This window comes from Pseudophryne corroboree, chromosome 10, assembly GCF_028390025.1.
Source record: "Pseudophryne corroboree isolate aPseCor3 chromosome 10, aPseCor3.hap2, whole genome shotgun sequence".
NCBI lineage: Eukaryota > Metazoa > Chordata > Amphibia > Anura > Myobatrachidae > Pseudophryne > Pseudophryne corroboree.
In genome coordinates this window covers 84,017,161-84,035,254 of record NC_086453.1, presented here as the reverse complement: position 1 = coordinate 84,035,254, position 18,094 = coordinate 84,017,161, and the positions used below count along the sequence as shown (strand labels likewise).

General features: G+C 46.8%; 1 protein-coding gene across 1 annotated transcript in view; it reads right to left on the bottom strand.

Moving 5' to 3' along the window:
- Positions 1-12,489, bottom strand: part of LOC134966085 (insulin-like growth factor III) — a 37,300-nt gene extending 24,811 nt beyond the window's left edge. The window contains exons 1-3 of the mRNA XM_063942559.1: positions 12,020-12,489; positions 4,585-4,759; positions 2,483-2,611 (exon numbers count right to left, since the gene is read on the bottom strand). Of these exons, the coding sequence (XP_063798629.1) occupies positions 2,483-2,611; positions 4,585-4,759; positions 12,020-12,070 (355 nt within the window). The 5' untranslated portion in view covers positions 12,071-12,489. The remainder of the gene's footprint in view (positions 1-2,482; positions 2,612-4,584; positions 4,760-12,019) is intronic.
- Positions 12,490-18,094: the final 5,605 nt, after the last annotated feature.

Genomic DNA, 18,094 nt, shown 5'->3' with positions numbered 1-18,094 from the left:
ATGTGTAACGTGTAACAGGCTCTACCATGCATAATGTGTAACGGGCTCTACCAAGTGTAATGTGTAACGTGTAACAGGCTCCACCAGGCGTAACGTGTAACGGGTTCTACCAGGCATAATGTTTAATGTGTAATGGGCTCTACCACGCGTAATGTGTAACGTGTAATGGGTTCTACCAGGCATAATGTGTAATGTGTAACGGGTTCTGCCATGTATAATGTGTAACAGGCTCTACCAGGCGTAATTTGTAATGTGTAAGGGGCTCTACCAGGCATAATATGTAATGTGTAATGGGTTCTACCAGGCGTAATGTGTAACGTGTGTTATGGGCTCTCACCCAGGCGTAATGTGTATAGGGGCTCTACCAGGCATAATGTGTATAATGGTCTCTAGCAAGCGTATCGTGTATAATAGTCTCTACCAGGCATAATGTGTATAATGGTCTCTACCAGGCGTAATGTGTATAATGGTCTCTACCAGGTGTAATGTGTATAATGGTCTCTACCAGGCGTAATGTGTATAATGGGCTCTACCTGGCATAATGTGAGTAATGGGCTGTACATAGCATAATGTGTATAATGGGATCTACCAGGCAAAATGTGTATAATGGGCTCTACCTGGTATAATGTGTGTAATGGGCTCTACCGTGCATAATGTGTGTAATGGGCTCTACCGTGCATAATGTGTATAAGGGGCTCTACCAGGTGTAATGTGTACAAGGGGCCACTCTCAGCTGCTCCATAGAGTTCCATACAGGTGCAAGAGACCTGTCTAAGGTGGCCAGGAGCTAGGGGCGCCAAAGTGAGATTTTATCTTGGCTCCTCCCAACCAAAAAATGTTCTGGCGCCCATGTTTGTCAATAGGCTTTATTGATTTGCTGCATTCTGAGCTTTGAACAAAGCATGTCAGGGATGGGGGCACTTTGTTTTATTAGAGGGTTAACCATAAAACATATACTGAATGATGTTCTACATAGAAGGAGAGATACTGCCATGTTTCCATACCACATCGGCATGTTATGTCAATTAGCAGAAAGTAGGCATGGTTTAATTAACACCACAATCAAACATCCCTTTTTTTGTATATACAGCTATTTAGTAATTTTTATATATTACTTTCTGACTGGGGGCCTAATTCAGACCTGATAGCTGGGCTGCTAATTTTGCTGTCCTGCGATCAGATAGTTGCCGCCCAAGGGGAGTGTGAATTCACCCATAGAAGTGTGCGATCGCATGTGCACGCCGTGTGAAAATGTCCCTCAGTCAGCGGACAGCTGCAAATCCATTCGCACCTCACTCACCATCGAATGATTTTCCCACTGTGTGCAGTCTGTGCGCAGCCCAGGATTTACTCCTACTGTGGGTTGAGAACAGGCTGATCGGGGTCGGAGCTGACGTCACACACCCACCCTGAAAACGCTTGGGCACGCCTGCGTTTTCACTGACACTCCCAGAAAACGGTCAGTTACTGCCCACGAATGGCCTCTTCCTTTCAATCAGCATGCAAATGGCTGTGCGATCAAAATGTTTGCACCAGCCTGTCGATGTTCGGCGATGCCTGTTGTTGTTTGGCGACGCGTGTGCGCATTGCGGTGCATACGCATGTGCAGTCCATCGATAATTTCCCGGTGTGCGAAAACGCACAGCAGCGATCAGGTCTGTGGGCCTAATTCAGACCTGATCGTAGATATGCTAAATTTAGCACATCTATGATCAGTCACAGACCGGGGGCCGCCCAGCACAGGGCTTGTCCGCCCCGCACGTCAGGCCCTACCCCGCCGCACAAGTACAAAAGCATTGCACAGCGGTGATGCTTTTGTACTTCAGGAGTAGCTCTCTGCCAGCGCAGCTGCTGCGCGCTGACAGGGAGCTACCCGCTGCGCCCCCCCCAACGGTCCGGGCACACCTGCATTGCCCGGACCGCGTCCACTAAATGGTGGCCAGACACCACAGGCCCACCCCCTCCGGCCCAATGGCCGCCTCTGCCTGTCAATCAGGCAAAGGCGATTGAAGGGCTGAGACAGCTGTCGGCCCTCTGGCATTCGCCGGAGCACTGCGGCGCCGGTTCATGCGCAGTTCAGACCTGATCGGCTGCTGTGCGAAAACTCACAGCACCAATCAGGTTTGAATTAGGCCCTATATCGGGTCCTGAGTCAGGACTCAAATATTTTGGAAATTGTCTGTCTGGAGAGATTAGAGAATGGCTATAAAAAGTTTGTTGTGTAAGAAAGCGCAGAACACATCTGGTAATTCAGGCACAGAATGGTGGAGACTGACCAGACTTTGTTGTAAATGAACTCCTGCTGCTTACGGTTAGTATGCCCTTGCAGCTGAGTTCTGGATAAATACAAACAGTAAGTTTTCTCTTTATTGCTGTGATATGTGGTAATAGAAAATGTACTGCTCACAAAGGGGAAAATGTAAATAAGTGGGCTTCTTTGGTGACCAAACCCCAATACCCCGTAATACTGCTGTAAACTGACCTTCTTTGCCGGTGGTGTTAGTAATTGGAGCAGCGCAGTAAGATTCCAGTATAGAAACGCTGCAGCCACAGAAGCAACATTCGTCCACTATACCAGGTCGGGAACGGCTGCGGATGGAGCCAGGTTTACCTGAAATAGAAAGGAAAAAAGCATGTTACTGTACCACAAAGGAAAATTTTCCAACGAGCTTGCAACTTATTAAGCTATCATGATACTTTAACAAGTCAGTATACGAGGTATGCAGTCAATATACCGGCTGTCAGGATTCCGGCGTTCAGGAGACTGATTCTGGAATCCCGGCAGCCGGATAAATACCAATGCCCGGAATCCCGACAAACGCTCTGTATTCCCACTCGGTTGGTGGGTCTGTGCTACCAACCAAGTGGGAATAGAATCTGTGGCGAGAGAAACGAGCCCATGAGGGTACACGCTGCCAGGATCCGGCAGACGGGATGCCTCTGTCGGTAGAGGGACAGCCAGCTTCCCGTCTGCCAGGATATCATATGTATTCCATGCTGGGTTCTAGTCATATTCATGGCATGGCCAATTTTGTCCTGATTATTTTAGATCTATGACATCATGGATGCAATAGTAGTTTTTAGGGAATTGGTTCCACTGAGATTAATTTTTGTTTTAGTCTACCAAATGGCTGCACACAATGGGGGGTATTCAATTATTGCCGGATTTTTTGACCAGTCGAAAATTCATTGTCCGTTTTTAGGGTGAATTAGATTTGCTCTATTCAATGGGGGTAATTTTGAGTTGATCGCAGCAGGAACTTTGTTAGCAGTTGGGCAAAACCATGTGCACTGCAGGGGGGGCAGATATAACATATGCAGAGAGAGTTAGATTTGGGTGGTTTTTTTTGTTTCTGTGCAGGGTAAATACTGGCTGCTTTATTTTTACAGTGCAATTTAGATTGCAGATTGAACACATCACACCCAAATCTAACTCTCTCTGCACATGTTACATCTGCTCTCCCTGCAGTGCACATGGTTTTGCCCAATTGCTAATAAAGTTCCTGCTGCGAGCAACTCAGAATTACCCCCAATTGTCCGTGCTGATTTTTTTGACTGGTCAAAAAATCCGGCACAGGCAAAACCAGGTAGATCGGTGAATTTGCTGCTGATCCACATGTTATGTTGAATTTGCGGGTGTTTTCACCCATTTTTTGGGTCAGTTTTTCGCACACAAAAAAAGTGAAAAGGCACAGGCAAAAAGGATTTAAAAAAAAACAGGTGAAAATGGACCCGTAATGGAAAATCCATGGTCGAATTAATGCCATTTTTTGGGCTAGCCGAAAAAATGGCACATAATTGAATACCCCCCAATGTCTCTGAGTCCCCCCAATGCCTCTGCATGCAGGTCCGACGTGAGATGCAGGATATGACCCGCAGAAGCATGCAATATCCTGTATCGTGCATACACACTATACAATATCGCAATGAACCAGCCGATATCAGCCAGATCGTATGCGATATTGCATAGTGTGTATGCCCCATTAGAGAAGAATCAATATTTGGAGGTATGGGCTCACTCTTTAACTGTACGCATAAGTATAACATCACCCTCATGTCTCAGGGTTGTCACCAGTTCCTGTGCTACAAGAATACAGGAGCCAAGGATATTGAGGAGCTCACAGATGTATGTCTTCGTTGTGGGTGAGTGACAGGCAGCACCATAACAAACAACTGGCCCAGATACCAGGTGCCACCTGGCTCTGCAATCCTCAACTGTTAAGTTCTCCATAAGTTACCCCGGCCTTCACCTTTGGTCCAATCTCCTGGCCAGAGCCTCCATGATGTTGTGGCCAGAAGTACACCACACAGGACACCCTGACATTGCGATGCGGTTAAGCAAGTCCATTACTTTGCCACAAGCCCCCGGTCTCTAGATATGCTACTAGTTACAGGTCCACATTAGCACATGGTAAAATGACTTTTTATACTGTTTCCATCCTTAGTAAAATACTGTAGTCTCCTCTTTCATACCATCGACAGCTCTACAACTCTTGTCATACTACATGTCCCATCATTTGATCCGTTACTGAGAGCCCCAGAAGAGCCCAGAGTCCAGAGTCGCCTCGTGAATGAGATACATACTGACATAGAAGCCTCTAGTGCCACATATGAATTGCAGCATATCCACCAGTTCAGATCCGCACAACATCTCCCTGGAGCGCAGCCTGGAACATCGACCACTGGTGACGCCAACATACAGCGTAAACATCAGAGACAGACAGAGCATCACCTGACTGACCGTGAGCTGTGCTGCTTTCTAGGGAAGGTGAGAAAAATCAATGTTATAGGTACACATGGCGGGCAAAGGTAATGCAAAAAATACCTCCATTGCTTTGCTGACATGTGTGTCTAACTTTGTATGGGTAGTAAAGTGGCATCTTTAAAATAATACTCGACTGACATGTTTCATATGAGCAAAGATAGAATCATATCTGACTCAGGATTTCCTGTCAAGGTATTGCCTGGTATGTAAAGCCAAACAACTACTGTAGCATTTGTCACTGTAGTACGGACTTTTGGATTATTGTTCTATGATAGTATAAAAACTGAATTATACTTGGCTAAAAAGCATCAAGTTTTCTAGTCAGATTTTAAGTGCAAGTATGTGGCTCTCTATGCTGATGAATTAATGCACAATTCCCAACATGTCCTTTAAAAATTGGGACATGTTAGGTCAAGCCTTAATTCGCCCACATCCCGTCCATGTTTAGTATACTATGTTAAAAGTCGAATAACTAGGCGTCGAGTCAGGTGCGCATCTAGAGAGGGGGAGGCCAATGTGCAGGATCCATCTTGACCATCTCCTCTCTAGCCGACAGTGCTGCACAGCTCTGGGCACTAGAGTCCCTAGAGGACCCTAGCGATGTCCCAGAGCCTGGAGCGCATGCGCAAATCACCAGGAAAATGGTGTGGTGGGCATTTTCACAGTGATTTTCCTACTGTGCATGTGCGAATCACCGGGAAAATGACGGCGCTCTGGGACACTGGAGGGTATTTAAATTAACGGTTGCAGGGTGTGCGGTGTGGTGGGCCCCCCTGACCCGCGAGGGCCTGTGTGCACCGCACACACTGCACTCATTATAAATACGCCTGTGCGCTAAGTAGTAAACAATACAATAATAAACAACATAATTAAATTGCGTCACGTTAACACAGCATCTAATTTAGTACACTGTATAAAGAAAGTCTAATATATATTATTTTAAACATATCAAAGCCAACCTATCTCATCCATCCGAGGCAGGTACTGCAGTGTAGATGCTGATTTACAGTTCGTTAATTCCACACTAGCATAGCACTGAAACATACAGTATTGTTGCAGGCAATCACAATGCACATGTCATATCCGCAGCCAATCAGCAATCTGCATTTCTCAGCCACTAGACAAATATTGAAATGTTTGTTGTGTGAGGAGGGAGGGAAGGGGGGGTGTAGGGTTAGGAGTGCACAGCTGTTCATAGGTAGAATAGACAAGATAATAGGATCCTTAGAACAAAACACAAACACTGGCACAGACACTACTTTCCTGCAACAACACAATGTATATGTAAGGGGTCTCTCTCTCTGTACACACAGGTGTTGGAAAACAATGCTAGTTGCAGGCATGCAGTATATACCATAGTGTCTTTGCAGTATCATCTGCTCATACATATACAGTCTTATTGAACAGATTTTTTTTTTTATTGGGATGTGTGGCCTCTTAGGCCACCACAGGCGCAATTAAGATTTCATACTTTAATGCCATGGAGCCTTCTGCCGGAGCTTTATTTTGTGGCTTGGATAGACCCCCAATATACCAGATCCAGGTATATACCAGAAAAAGGTTAGTGTACATGAATAGCAAAAAACAAAACAAAAAGGAAACCATGATATAATATGTTTAAAGATAACTAAAACCTAAACATCGCACTCTTAAGGGCGGTATTCACACCCCGATTTGGGAGGAGATGTGTGCTGAGCGAACCGCTCAGTGCACATCTCTCCCCCCACTCAGCACAGCGCGATGTGTGCTGAGCGTGCGGCTGGAGACGGGGGGCCGCTCATTTCACCCGGCGGGTGAAGTGAGCGACCTGCTAGATTGGCCTACATGCAGGCCAATCTAGCACCAGCGATAGCGATGTGCGGGGCTGCGCATCGCTATCGCTGTGAGGGGCACACACGGAGAGATCACTGCTTAAAATCTAAAAAAATCTAGTCAGATTGCTTAGATTTTAAGCAGCGATCGCTCCATGAGTACCCCCCTTAACATGAATAGACCCCTCAGTGATACTGCAGCAAGCTGTCATACTGATGAATGTTATGTACCGCTGTGAAAATGCGATCTATGATAAATATACCCATAAGTGCTTAATGAACGCTCCCACACAGCTCCATTGTGTTTTGCACAACATTAACACCTTTCCCTATAGATTGTAAGCTTGCGAGCAGGGCCTTCCTACCTCTATATCTGTCTGTCTTTGCCCAGTTTTGTTTTATAACTGTTGTTCTAATTGTAAAGCGCAACGGAATATGCTGTGCTATATAAGAAACTGCTAATAAGTAAATAAATGAAATTAAAACTACAGGCAACACCGAAACTTACATTTGTAACACAAATTTGCATATTTAAAGGTCTCTCTGCATATGTTAATTTTGGAACATTAGCACCAAAGCTTGTTTATGAGGTTTATGTGAATTCAAAATAAACGGGATCAGTGTGAAATACCTACAATTAGATGGTCAAAACCCGATAATAATTGACCGACTGTGAAAATCCCAATAAGGTCAAAACAACGACAAGGTCAAAATACCGACATTTAAAATGTCGACAGGTCAAAAAGTCGACAAGAGTTTTTCATTGGTTTTTTATGTGTATGTCAACATAGGTCGACATGGGCACTGTGTAAGTGTACCGTGTCCCCTTGCATGGCTAGTGTACCGTGTCCTTATGCACACTATTATATTCCCCCTCCAGGTCCACTGGAATGGCAAAGTATGAACAAGTTCAATGAAAAAATCATGAAAAACATGTTAACTTTTTGACCTGTCGACATGTTAAATGTCAGGATTTTGACCATGTCTGTATTTTGACCATGTCTGTTTTTTGACCATGTCAGGATTTTGACCGTCGGTCAATGGCTGTCGGTATTTTGACCGCGATGCTGATTGTAGGTAAATTGACCGCATCCCCTCCTCTCTACTAGCTAGGAGAAAACTATGCCTCAGTATACTGTATAACATCATTATAGTTATCCTGAATACAGAGTATACAGGATACCATGATGATGTCACTTATATTACAACTAGGTGTTCTACCTGTTCTTCGCACGGGAGTTTCTGTTTTTCACAGTTGTAAATATTAATGAGTGTTAAAAAGCTAGTAAATCTATAGAGATAAACATTTGAAACATCTTAAAGTAAGTAAATATTAATCCATGGTTCTTGGCGTTACCCAGGGAACAGATATGTTAAAAGTGACAGGTCCAGTTTTGTAGTTTATGAAATTCTACCCACTGGAGGTGCAATCCAAATTTCGATCCGATTGTCCGTTTGGGCGTTATCGTTGACGCAACACAAGCCATACATCAGTAATGACGTCTGTATGTCAACCCCCTGTTCATCCCCTTAGGGGAGGTTTATAAAAATTCTTATTACGTAGTTTTCCTGTTTCCCACCTGAAGAATAACTATGTTAAATTTCAGCTTCCTAACATATCGGGAAGTAAGAGAATTAGTGATGAGCCTATCAGTGAGTGGGTGAGGGCTTTCGCATTTATATATATATATATATATATAGAGATATGAGTGTGGCTATTCGCTGGCTAAACCTATCAATTGCTGTCACTATTTACAGGCCAACAGAATAAAATAAGTAGACGCCATAACAAGTATACAGTGTATGTGAAAAATACTTTCCTATTAAATATATTGCAATTTTGTTACAATAGTTATTTAGAAAAAAATATTTATTTTAGTGAATATGAATCTGCAAACATATCGCACTTTGGAATATTGGGGCAGATGTATTAACCTGGAGAAGGCATAAGGAAGTGATAAACTAGTGATAAGTTCAAGGTGATAAACGCACCAATCAGTGCCAATATGTAAATTAACAGTTAGGATCTGATTGGCTGGTGCATTCTCACCTTGCACTTATCACTGGTTTATCACTTCCTTATGCCGTCTCCAGGCTTAATACATCTGGCACATTGTGCTTTACTTTCTGAAATGATGTGTCACAGTTTTCAGACGTCGCCGGTGCTTTTGCTGTCTACAGAGTGCTTTCAGTCAACAGTTTTTAGCCCATCCAGACTAATCCTTTCTGTACAGTATAATAATCAGAATAATAATTCAGAAGCATGCATTCTAATTTCTAACCAATGAAATAAGCTGCTAGGCTCTCCAATTGATTTATCTGTGCTTCACCCCACCTAGATTGACCTCTTTAAGAATGTTGTGTTATCAGACAATTTCTTTAAAAAAAATAAATGTTTTTTCTTTTTGTTGGTTTGTGCTAAGCCTCTTTTTTTGTGTTTTTTTTCTCTTCTTCTTGAATCTGAACGCCCAATGTAACCAACTGTGCGAAGTGCTTTGATTATGGTAACCATTCCGGACTACCCCTATGTTCCCCTTTACTCTTTTTTCTGTTCCCCATTTCTGTGTGAAAAAAATTTAAATAAAAATCTAATGTTTAAAAAAAAAAAAAAAGAAAAGAAATAAGCTGCTAGATTTCCACATATTGTAGTCTGTTCTTGTTTAGTACCAATTAAGACCAATATTACACATTGTGTAAGTTGCAGTATAAAACAACATTATAGTACACAATTATTAATTATTATTATTATTATTATTATTATTATACGTTTAGCTTTGGGATTACTATATGGTTACAGACCGCAAAGACCAATAAAGAATTTGAGAAGTGAAATCTGAGGCTAGATGCCAAACATCGGCCAGTATAAAAATGCCACGTAACGTCCTTACATGTGCTATTAAATAATAATCACCCCAATACTGTGACCGATCGCTCAATTATATAATGATATAGTTATATAACAGTTCACTCCTTATATAATGTTCAAATCCATAATATGGATTTTTTTGCAAATGGGTACTATAAATAAAATAAATTGACGGCATTTTTTTAATATCAGGGAGTGTCCGCAGCTATTTGAGTTGAAATTAAACTTCAAACCTCTGTTCAATTCTCCTAATGTTTTACAAAGTCAAATGACAACATTTTAATCCCTACACCAATCGCTGTACCAGCACATCACATGTGCCAGTCACTTCATCCTCCAGCTGGTACTGCTTCCATTTCTGGAGAGGGAACCTTATTGTTCTAGGTTACCTGTGCCTTATAACTGTAATCACATTCTGTAATAATTCCGGCATAGAATGCTTACTTTATATAGCTCTGCAGCAGGTGTTAGTGTATCATCAATTAACAATGACAATACTAATATGTTCAGTTTTGCAGATTCTTCATGCGTTGTATACATATTCTGTAGGCATACTTCATTATCCTCTGTGCTCTGTATTTCACAGATCAGATTTAGAAGATTGCACATTGCACTGTTTGCATACTCATAGAAGACAAATGGTAAATATTAACTTCACGTTATAGATGAATGTTGGATTTCCATGCTATTTATATATGCCGGCATATTGAGGCAATGATCTGTTTTTGTGTAAATTAAATGTAACCTTTGAAAAGCTGTTCAGCTTGGTTACTCAAGTCACACAGGCAGGAATAACTATCCTAGGTGTAGTTAAAGCATATTGTGTAGGTAACTTGAGAAAGCAGTGGCCATGGGACTACAAAAACCAGCAAGCCTTGCTTAGAATAAATAACCTAGAATGTATTGGACAAGAAGGCACAAATACATAAAGCTGTGCAAATGACAGAATTGTGCACAATGGGTGATAAGCAAGGGGTATTGTACCTGCAACCCAAGGGAAAAAAATCTGACTTTTAGGGCGGGATGTACTAAAGGGAAAATGCGCTAAAACCCCTGTTTTCGGGGTTTTTATTGCATTTTCGTATGTACCAACACCCGGCCGCCACATTTTTGCCAACGACGATACCCTATAGAAGTCTATGGGCTTCTTATCACCGGCCGCCGCAACCCGCCACCTCTGCCGCCGACCCCTCTCCCCCCGGCATACCTTCCTCCAGGAAGCCTGGACCCGGAAAGTAAACTCCTCCTCCCCCTAGCAACGCAGCCGGATGTCCTTCCGGCTGCGGGGAGGAGGAGGCATCGGGGACAGCCTGCTGCTGCTTCTCGGTGTGGGAGCAATGTGGACACCTCAGGGAGGTGATGGAGACCCCCCACACACCACCTCACAGGTATCGCGGGGGGCCTCCATCACCGCAATGCGATGTTGATCGCATATGTTAGTACATATGCGATCAACATCGCTGCGATGGGTGGCGATCTATATTAATACATCCGCCATAGGTTTTATTTCTACATTTAGGAAAACTGAGATTTGGACGTTAAAACGGGAGATTGTTGAAAAATGTTTTTATTTTTAATTTGGAAAAAGATTTGTAAATGGAATTTAAAGTGCTATTTTATTTTAATAGAAAAAAAGATAAATTTTTCGACCGATGGCTTTTATAAATTAAATCTGGATGGAGGTCATTAGGTCGACGTGAGCTAGGTCGACATACATTGGGTCGATCACATTTGGTCGACATGCATTAGGTCGACGTGATCACTAGGTCGACATGCGTTTTTCACAATTGTTTTCATTATTTACCTTTTTCATACTTAACGATCCACGTGGACTACAATTGGGAACGGTAACCTGTGCCCGAAGCGCGAGCCATGCGAGGGGTCACGGTGCACTAGTTGGGGTTCCCCGTCACTTTTCGCTAAAAACTACACCAAAAAAAGTAAAAAAAACTCATGTCGACCTGTTTTCCATGTTGACCTAATGTCCATGTCGACCTAGTGATCATGTTGGCCTAATGCATGTTGACTAAACGTGGTTGACACAATGTATGTCGATCTAACTCATGTCGACCTAATGAACCACACCCGTTCAATCTATGGGGTATTTGTGGTCTAAAACTGGTATTAGAAGAAATAAAATACAACAACATTATGTCATTCAACATCTTACATCCATTTTTGCAAATAATTCTTTCTAGGCACGGTCCAGACATAATGAAACAAATGACAAAAAATTAAATATATAATAAAGCGTTGTACAGACTTTATCTAGCAACACAGAAACACAGCTGAAAGCCCAGAGAATCTACCACACCAGCAAAGACACTTGTTAGTTTATCACTATTTGTTAAGAGATAATGACATAGAATTAACCCTGTCCGCACCAGGGAAGACCATGCAAGAGGTTAAATGCTTTCAGCTGCACCACTGCCTAATGAGTTAACACTGTACAGATATGATACCGCCATTACATTTTCCCTGTCACACTCACAATCAGCGGACTTGCCTACAAGCAAGCAGGGTTTGAGGTCAATGTCCAAAGGGAGGAAGACATGGGAGGTAAAATGAAGACGTTACCTTTCTTGTCAGCTTTGGCCTTTTTGGGTTTCTCCAGTCTTGGAGGCACATGACTGCCAGTGGCCTGTATTAGAGACTGTATGATGGCATGCACAAATGTTTTACCAGCTCAGAGTGCTGCTGAGCTGACAGGACTTTGCACTGTGGGAGCTCTCAGGCCATGTAGCAGCCAGTAATTGTAGTGACCAGGAGCTGTTTGACTGAGAGAAGCCCATAGGGAGAAGAGGGTAACTCAGCAGTATAAGGATTTGAAAGGTGGAGGAGGATCCTTAGTTGTTGTCCAGCTGGGAGAGAGGGGGGAGGGTAGTCCACCTAAAATTCATTGTATAAACCGAATATTGCCCTACTTGTCCCCCACGCACGGTTTCGGATATGGGGACTGCCGATACCGTTGCACGGAAGTTCATTTTGCAGAGGCATCGTGCAGTATTTAGCTCCGCACAAGCTCTGCAGCTAAAGGCACGCATCTACGGGAAAGTTCATCCGTAGACTAAGTTTAGTGTGTGTGGAGGGGGGGTGTATATTTAATTGTGGGATGTGTCGATCTGGGATGTATCTGATTTCAGTCTCCGTGGCCTGGTGCAGATAATGATGACAGCTGTCAAACAAGTGGTAGGGCGGTGCAGTTGTGTAGCTGTGTACAGCTCAGCATACCGGTGGGTATCCGCATCTATTTCCATGTGCACAATGTAGGTGCGATCAGTTCTGCTTCAGCCCTATAGGATTCATTTTTGGAGGGCGACAGGGTGGCCGCTGCTACCCACATTGGGTGAATTTAGCTGTGTACATGTTACGTCTCAGAAGCTAATTCCTAAGCTGGCATGTTTACGGTAATATATTGTTTTCATATGGGGCCGTGACTCTTTCAACTTGTTAGGAGTTAATAAAGTGCATGAGCAGAGCACATCACTGTCTCAGAATGTTACCACAGAAATAAAATGGCCGCTGATGTACAGCGTGTAAAGTTATCATCATTATAAGGTCCTGCTGTAGTAAGATACAGTATATAGAGACACGGAGTAACCTACTACCTGCACCAGAAGTAACGGGACGGTGCCTGCTACCTGCACCAGAAGTAACAGGACGGTGCCTGCTACCTGCACCAGAAGTAACGGGACGATGCCCGCTACCTGCACCAGAAGTAACGGGACGGTGCCTGCTACCTGCACCAGAAGTAACAGGACGGTTCCTGCTACCTGCACCAGAAGTAACGGGACGGTGCCTGCTACCTGCACCAGAAGTAACGGGACGGTGCCTGCTACCTGCACCAGAAGTAACGGGACGGTGCCTGCTACCTGCACCAGAAATAAGGGGACGGTGCCCACTACCTGCACCAGAAGTAACGGGACTGTGCCTGCTACCTGCACCAGAAGTAATGGGACGGTACCTGCTACCTGCACCAGAAGTAACGAGATGGTGCCCGCTACCTGCACCAGAAGTAACGTGATGGTGCTCGCTACCTGCATCAGAAGTAACGAGATGGTGCCCGCTACCTGCACCAGAAGTAATGGGATGGTGCCGCTACCTGCACCAGAAGTAATGGAATGGTGCCCGCTACCTGCACCAGAAGTAATGGGATGGTGCCCGCTACCTGCACCTGAAGTAATGAGACGGTGTCCGCTACACGCACCAGAAGTAACGAGATGGTGCCCGCTACCTGCACCAGAAGTAACGTGATGGTGCTCGCTACCTGCATCAGAAGTAACGAGATGGTGCCCGCTACCTGCACCAGAAGTAATGGGATGGTGCCGCTACCTGCACCAGAAGTAATGGGATGGTGCCCGCTACCTGCACCAGAAGTAATGAGACGGTGTCCACTACCTGCACCAGAAGTAACGAGACGGTGCCCGCTGCCTTTACCAGAAGTAACGAGACGGTGCCCATTACCTGCACCAGAAGTAACGAGACAGTGCCTGCTACCTGCACCAGAAGTAACGGGAAGGTGCCCGCTACCTGCACCAGAAGTAACAGGATGGTGCCTGCTACCTGCACCAGAAGTAACGGGACGGTGCCTGCTACCTGCACCAGAAGTAACGGGACATTGCCCACTACCTGCACCAGAAGTAACGGGACGGTGCCCACTACCTGGACCAGAAATAACGAGACATGGCCCGCTAACTGCACCAGAAGTAATGGGATGGTGCCCACTACCTGCACAGAAGTAACGGGACGGTGCCTGCTACCTGCACCAGAAGTAACGGGATGGTGCCTGCTGCCTGCACCAGAAGTAACGGGACATTGCCCACTACCTGCACCAGAAGTAACGGGACGGTGCCCACTACCTGCACGCTACCTGGACCAGAAATAACGAGACATGGCCCGCTAACTGCATCAGAAATAACAGGACGTTGCCCACTACCTGCACCAGAAGTAACGGGATGGTGCCCGCTACCTGCACCTGAAGTAATGGGATGGTGCCCGCTACCTGCACCAGAAGTAATGATATGATGCCTGCTACCTGCACCAGAAGTAACGGGACGGTGCATGCTACCTGCACCAGAAGTAACGGGACGGTGCCCGCTACCTGCACCAGAAGTAACGGGATGGTGCCTGCTACCTGCACCAGAAGTAATGGGACGGTGCCTGCTACCTGCACCAGAAGTAACAGGACATTGCCCACTACCTGCACCAGAAGTAACGGGACGGTGCCCACTACCTGGACCAGAAATAACAAGACATGGCCCGCTAACTGCACCAGAAGTAATGGGATGGTGCCCACTACCTGCACAGAAGTAACGGGACGGTGCCTGCTACCTGCACCAGAAGTAACGGGACGGTGCCTGCTACCTGCACCAGAAGTAACGGGACGGTGCCTGCTACCTGCACCAGAAGTAACGGGACGTTGCCCACTACCTGCACCAGAAGTAACGGGACGGTGCCCACTACCTGCACGCTACCTGGACCAGAAATAACGAGACATGGCCCGCTAACTGCATCAGAAATAACAGGACGTTGCCCACTACCTGCACCAGAAGTAATGGGATGGTGCCCGCTACCTGCACCTGAAGTAATGGGATGGTGCCCGCTACCTGCACCAGAAGTAATGATATGATGCCTGCTACCTGCACCAGAAGTAACGGGACGGTGCATGCTACCTGCACCAGAAGTAACGGGACGGTGCCCGCTACCTGCACCAGAAGTAATAGGACGGTGCCCACTACCTGGACCAGAAGTAACGAGACATGGCCCGCTAACTGCACCAGAAGTAACAGGACATTGCCCACTACCTGCACCAGAAGTAATGAGATGGTGCCTGCTACCTGCACCAGAAGTATCGGAATGTTGAGTGCTACCTGCACTGAAAAGTAACGGGATGTTGAGTGCTACCTGCACCAGAAGTAACAGGACGGTGCTTGCTATCAGCACCAGAAGTAACGGGACGGTGCCCACTACCTGGACCAGAAATAACGAGACATGGCCCGCTAACTGCACCAGAAGTAATGGGATGGTGCCCGCTACCTGCACAGGAGTAACGGGACGGTGCCTGCTACCTGCACCAGAAGTAACGGGACGGTGCCTGCTACCTGCACCAGAAGTAATGGGAACGTGCCTGCTACCTGCACCAGAAGTAACGGGATGGTGCCTGCTACCTGCACCAGAAGTAACGGGACGTTGCCCACTACCTGCACCAGAAGTAACGGGACGGTGCCTGCTACCTGCACCAGAAGTAACGGGACGGTGCCCACTACCTGGACCAGAAATAACGAGACATGGCCCGCTAACTGCACCAGAAGTAACAGGACGTTGCCCACTACCTGCACCAGAAGTAACGGGATGGTGCCCGCTACCTGCACCAGAAGTAATGGGATGGTGCCCGCTACCTGCACCAGAAGTAATGATATGATGCCTGCTACCTGCACCAGAAGTAACGGGACGGTGCCTGCTACCTGCACCAGAAGTAACGGGACGGTACCCACTACCTGGACCAGAAATAACGAGACATGGCCCGCTAACTGCACCAGAAGTAATGGGATGGTGCCCACTACCTGCACAGAAGTAACGAGACAGTGCCTGCTACCTGCACCAGAAGTAACGGGAAGGTGCCCGCTACCTGCACCAGAAGTAACAGGATGGTGCCTGCTACCTGCACCAGAAGTAACGGGACGGTGCCTGCTACCTGCACCAGAAGTAATAGGACATTGCCCACTACCTGCACCAGAAGTAACGGGACGGTGCCCACTACCTGGACCAGAAATAACGAGACATGGCCCGCTAACTGCACCAGAAGTAATGGGATGGTGCCCACTACCTGCACAGAAGTAACGGGACGGTGCCTGCTACCTGCACCAGAAGTAACGGGACGGTGCCTGCTACCTGCACCAGAAGTAACGGGACGGTGCCTGCTACCTGCACCAGAAGTAACGGGACGTTGCCCACTACCTGCACCAGAAGTAACGGGACGGTGCCCACTACCTGCACGCTACCTGGACCAGAAATAACGAGACATGGCCCGCTAACTGCATCAGAAATAACAGGACGTTGCCCACTACCTGCACCAGAAGTAACGGGATGGTGCCCGCTACCTGCACCTGAAGTAATGGGATGGTGCCCGCTACCTGCACCAGAAGTAATGATATGATGCCTGCTACCTGCACCAGAAGTAACGGGACGGTGCATGCTACCTGCACCAGAAGTAACGGGACGGTGCCCGCTACCTGCACCAGAAGTAACAGGACGGTGCCCACTACCTGGACCAGAAGTAACGAGACATGGCCCGCTAACTGCACCTGAAGTAACAGGACATTGCCCACTACCTGCACCAGAAGTAATGAGATGGTGCCTGCTACCTGCACCAGTAGTATCGGAATGTTGAAAGTAACGGGATGTTGAGTGCTACCTGCACTAGAAGTAACAGGACGGTGCGTGCTACCTGCACAGAAGTAATGAGACGGTGCCTGCTACTTGCACCAAAAGTAACGGGACGGTGCCCACTACCTGGACCAGAAGTATTGAGACATGGCTCGCTAACTGCACCAGAAGTAACGGGACGTTGCCCACTACCTGCACCAGAAGTAACGTGATGGTGCCCGCTACCTGCACCAGAAGTAACGAGATGGTGCCCGCTACCTGCACCAGAAGTAATGGGATGGTGCCCGCTACCTGCACCAGAAGTAATGGGATGGTGCCCGCTACCAGCACCAGAAGTACCGGGACGGTGCCTGCTACCTGCACCAGAAGTAACGAGACATGGCTCGCTAACTGCACCAGAAGTAACGGGACGTTGCCCACTACCTGCACCAGAAGTAATGGGACGTTGCCCACTACCTGCACCAGAAGTAACGTGATGGTGCCCGCTACCTGCACCAGAAGTAACGAGATGGTGCCCGCAACCTGCACCAGAAGTAATGGGATGGTGCCCGCTACCTGCACCAGAAGTAATGGGATGGTGCCCGCTACCTGCACCAGAAGTAACGAGACATGGCTCGCTAACTGCACCAGAAGTAACGGGACGTTGCCCACTACCTGCACCAGAAGTAACGTGATAGTGCCCGCTACCTGCACCAGAAGTAACGAGATGGTGCCCGCTACCTGCACCAGAAGTAATGGGATGGTGCCCGCTACCTGCACCAGAAGTAATGGGATGGTGCCCGCTACCTGCACCAGAAGTAATGAGATGGTGTCCGCTACCTGCACCAGAAGTAACGAGACGGCGCCCATTACCTGCACAGAAGTAACGGGACTGTGCCTGCTACCTGCACCAGAAGTAACGGGACGGTGCCTGCTACCTGCACCAGAAGTAACGGGACGGTGCCTGCTACCTGCACCAGAAGTAACGGGACGTTGCCCACTACCGGCACCAGAAGTAACGGGACGGTGCCTGCTACCTGCACCAGAAGTAACGGGACGGTGCCCACTACCTGGACCAGAAATAACGAGACATGGCCCGCTAACTGCACCAGAAGTAACAGGACGTTGCCCACTACCTGCACCAGAAGTAACGGGATGGTGCCCGCTACCTGCACCTGAAGTAATGGGATGGTGCCCGCTACCTGCACCAGAAGTAATGATATGATGCCTGCTACCTGCACCAGAAGTATCGGGACGGTGCATGCTACCTGCACCAGAAGTAACGGG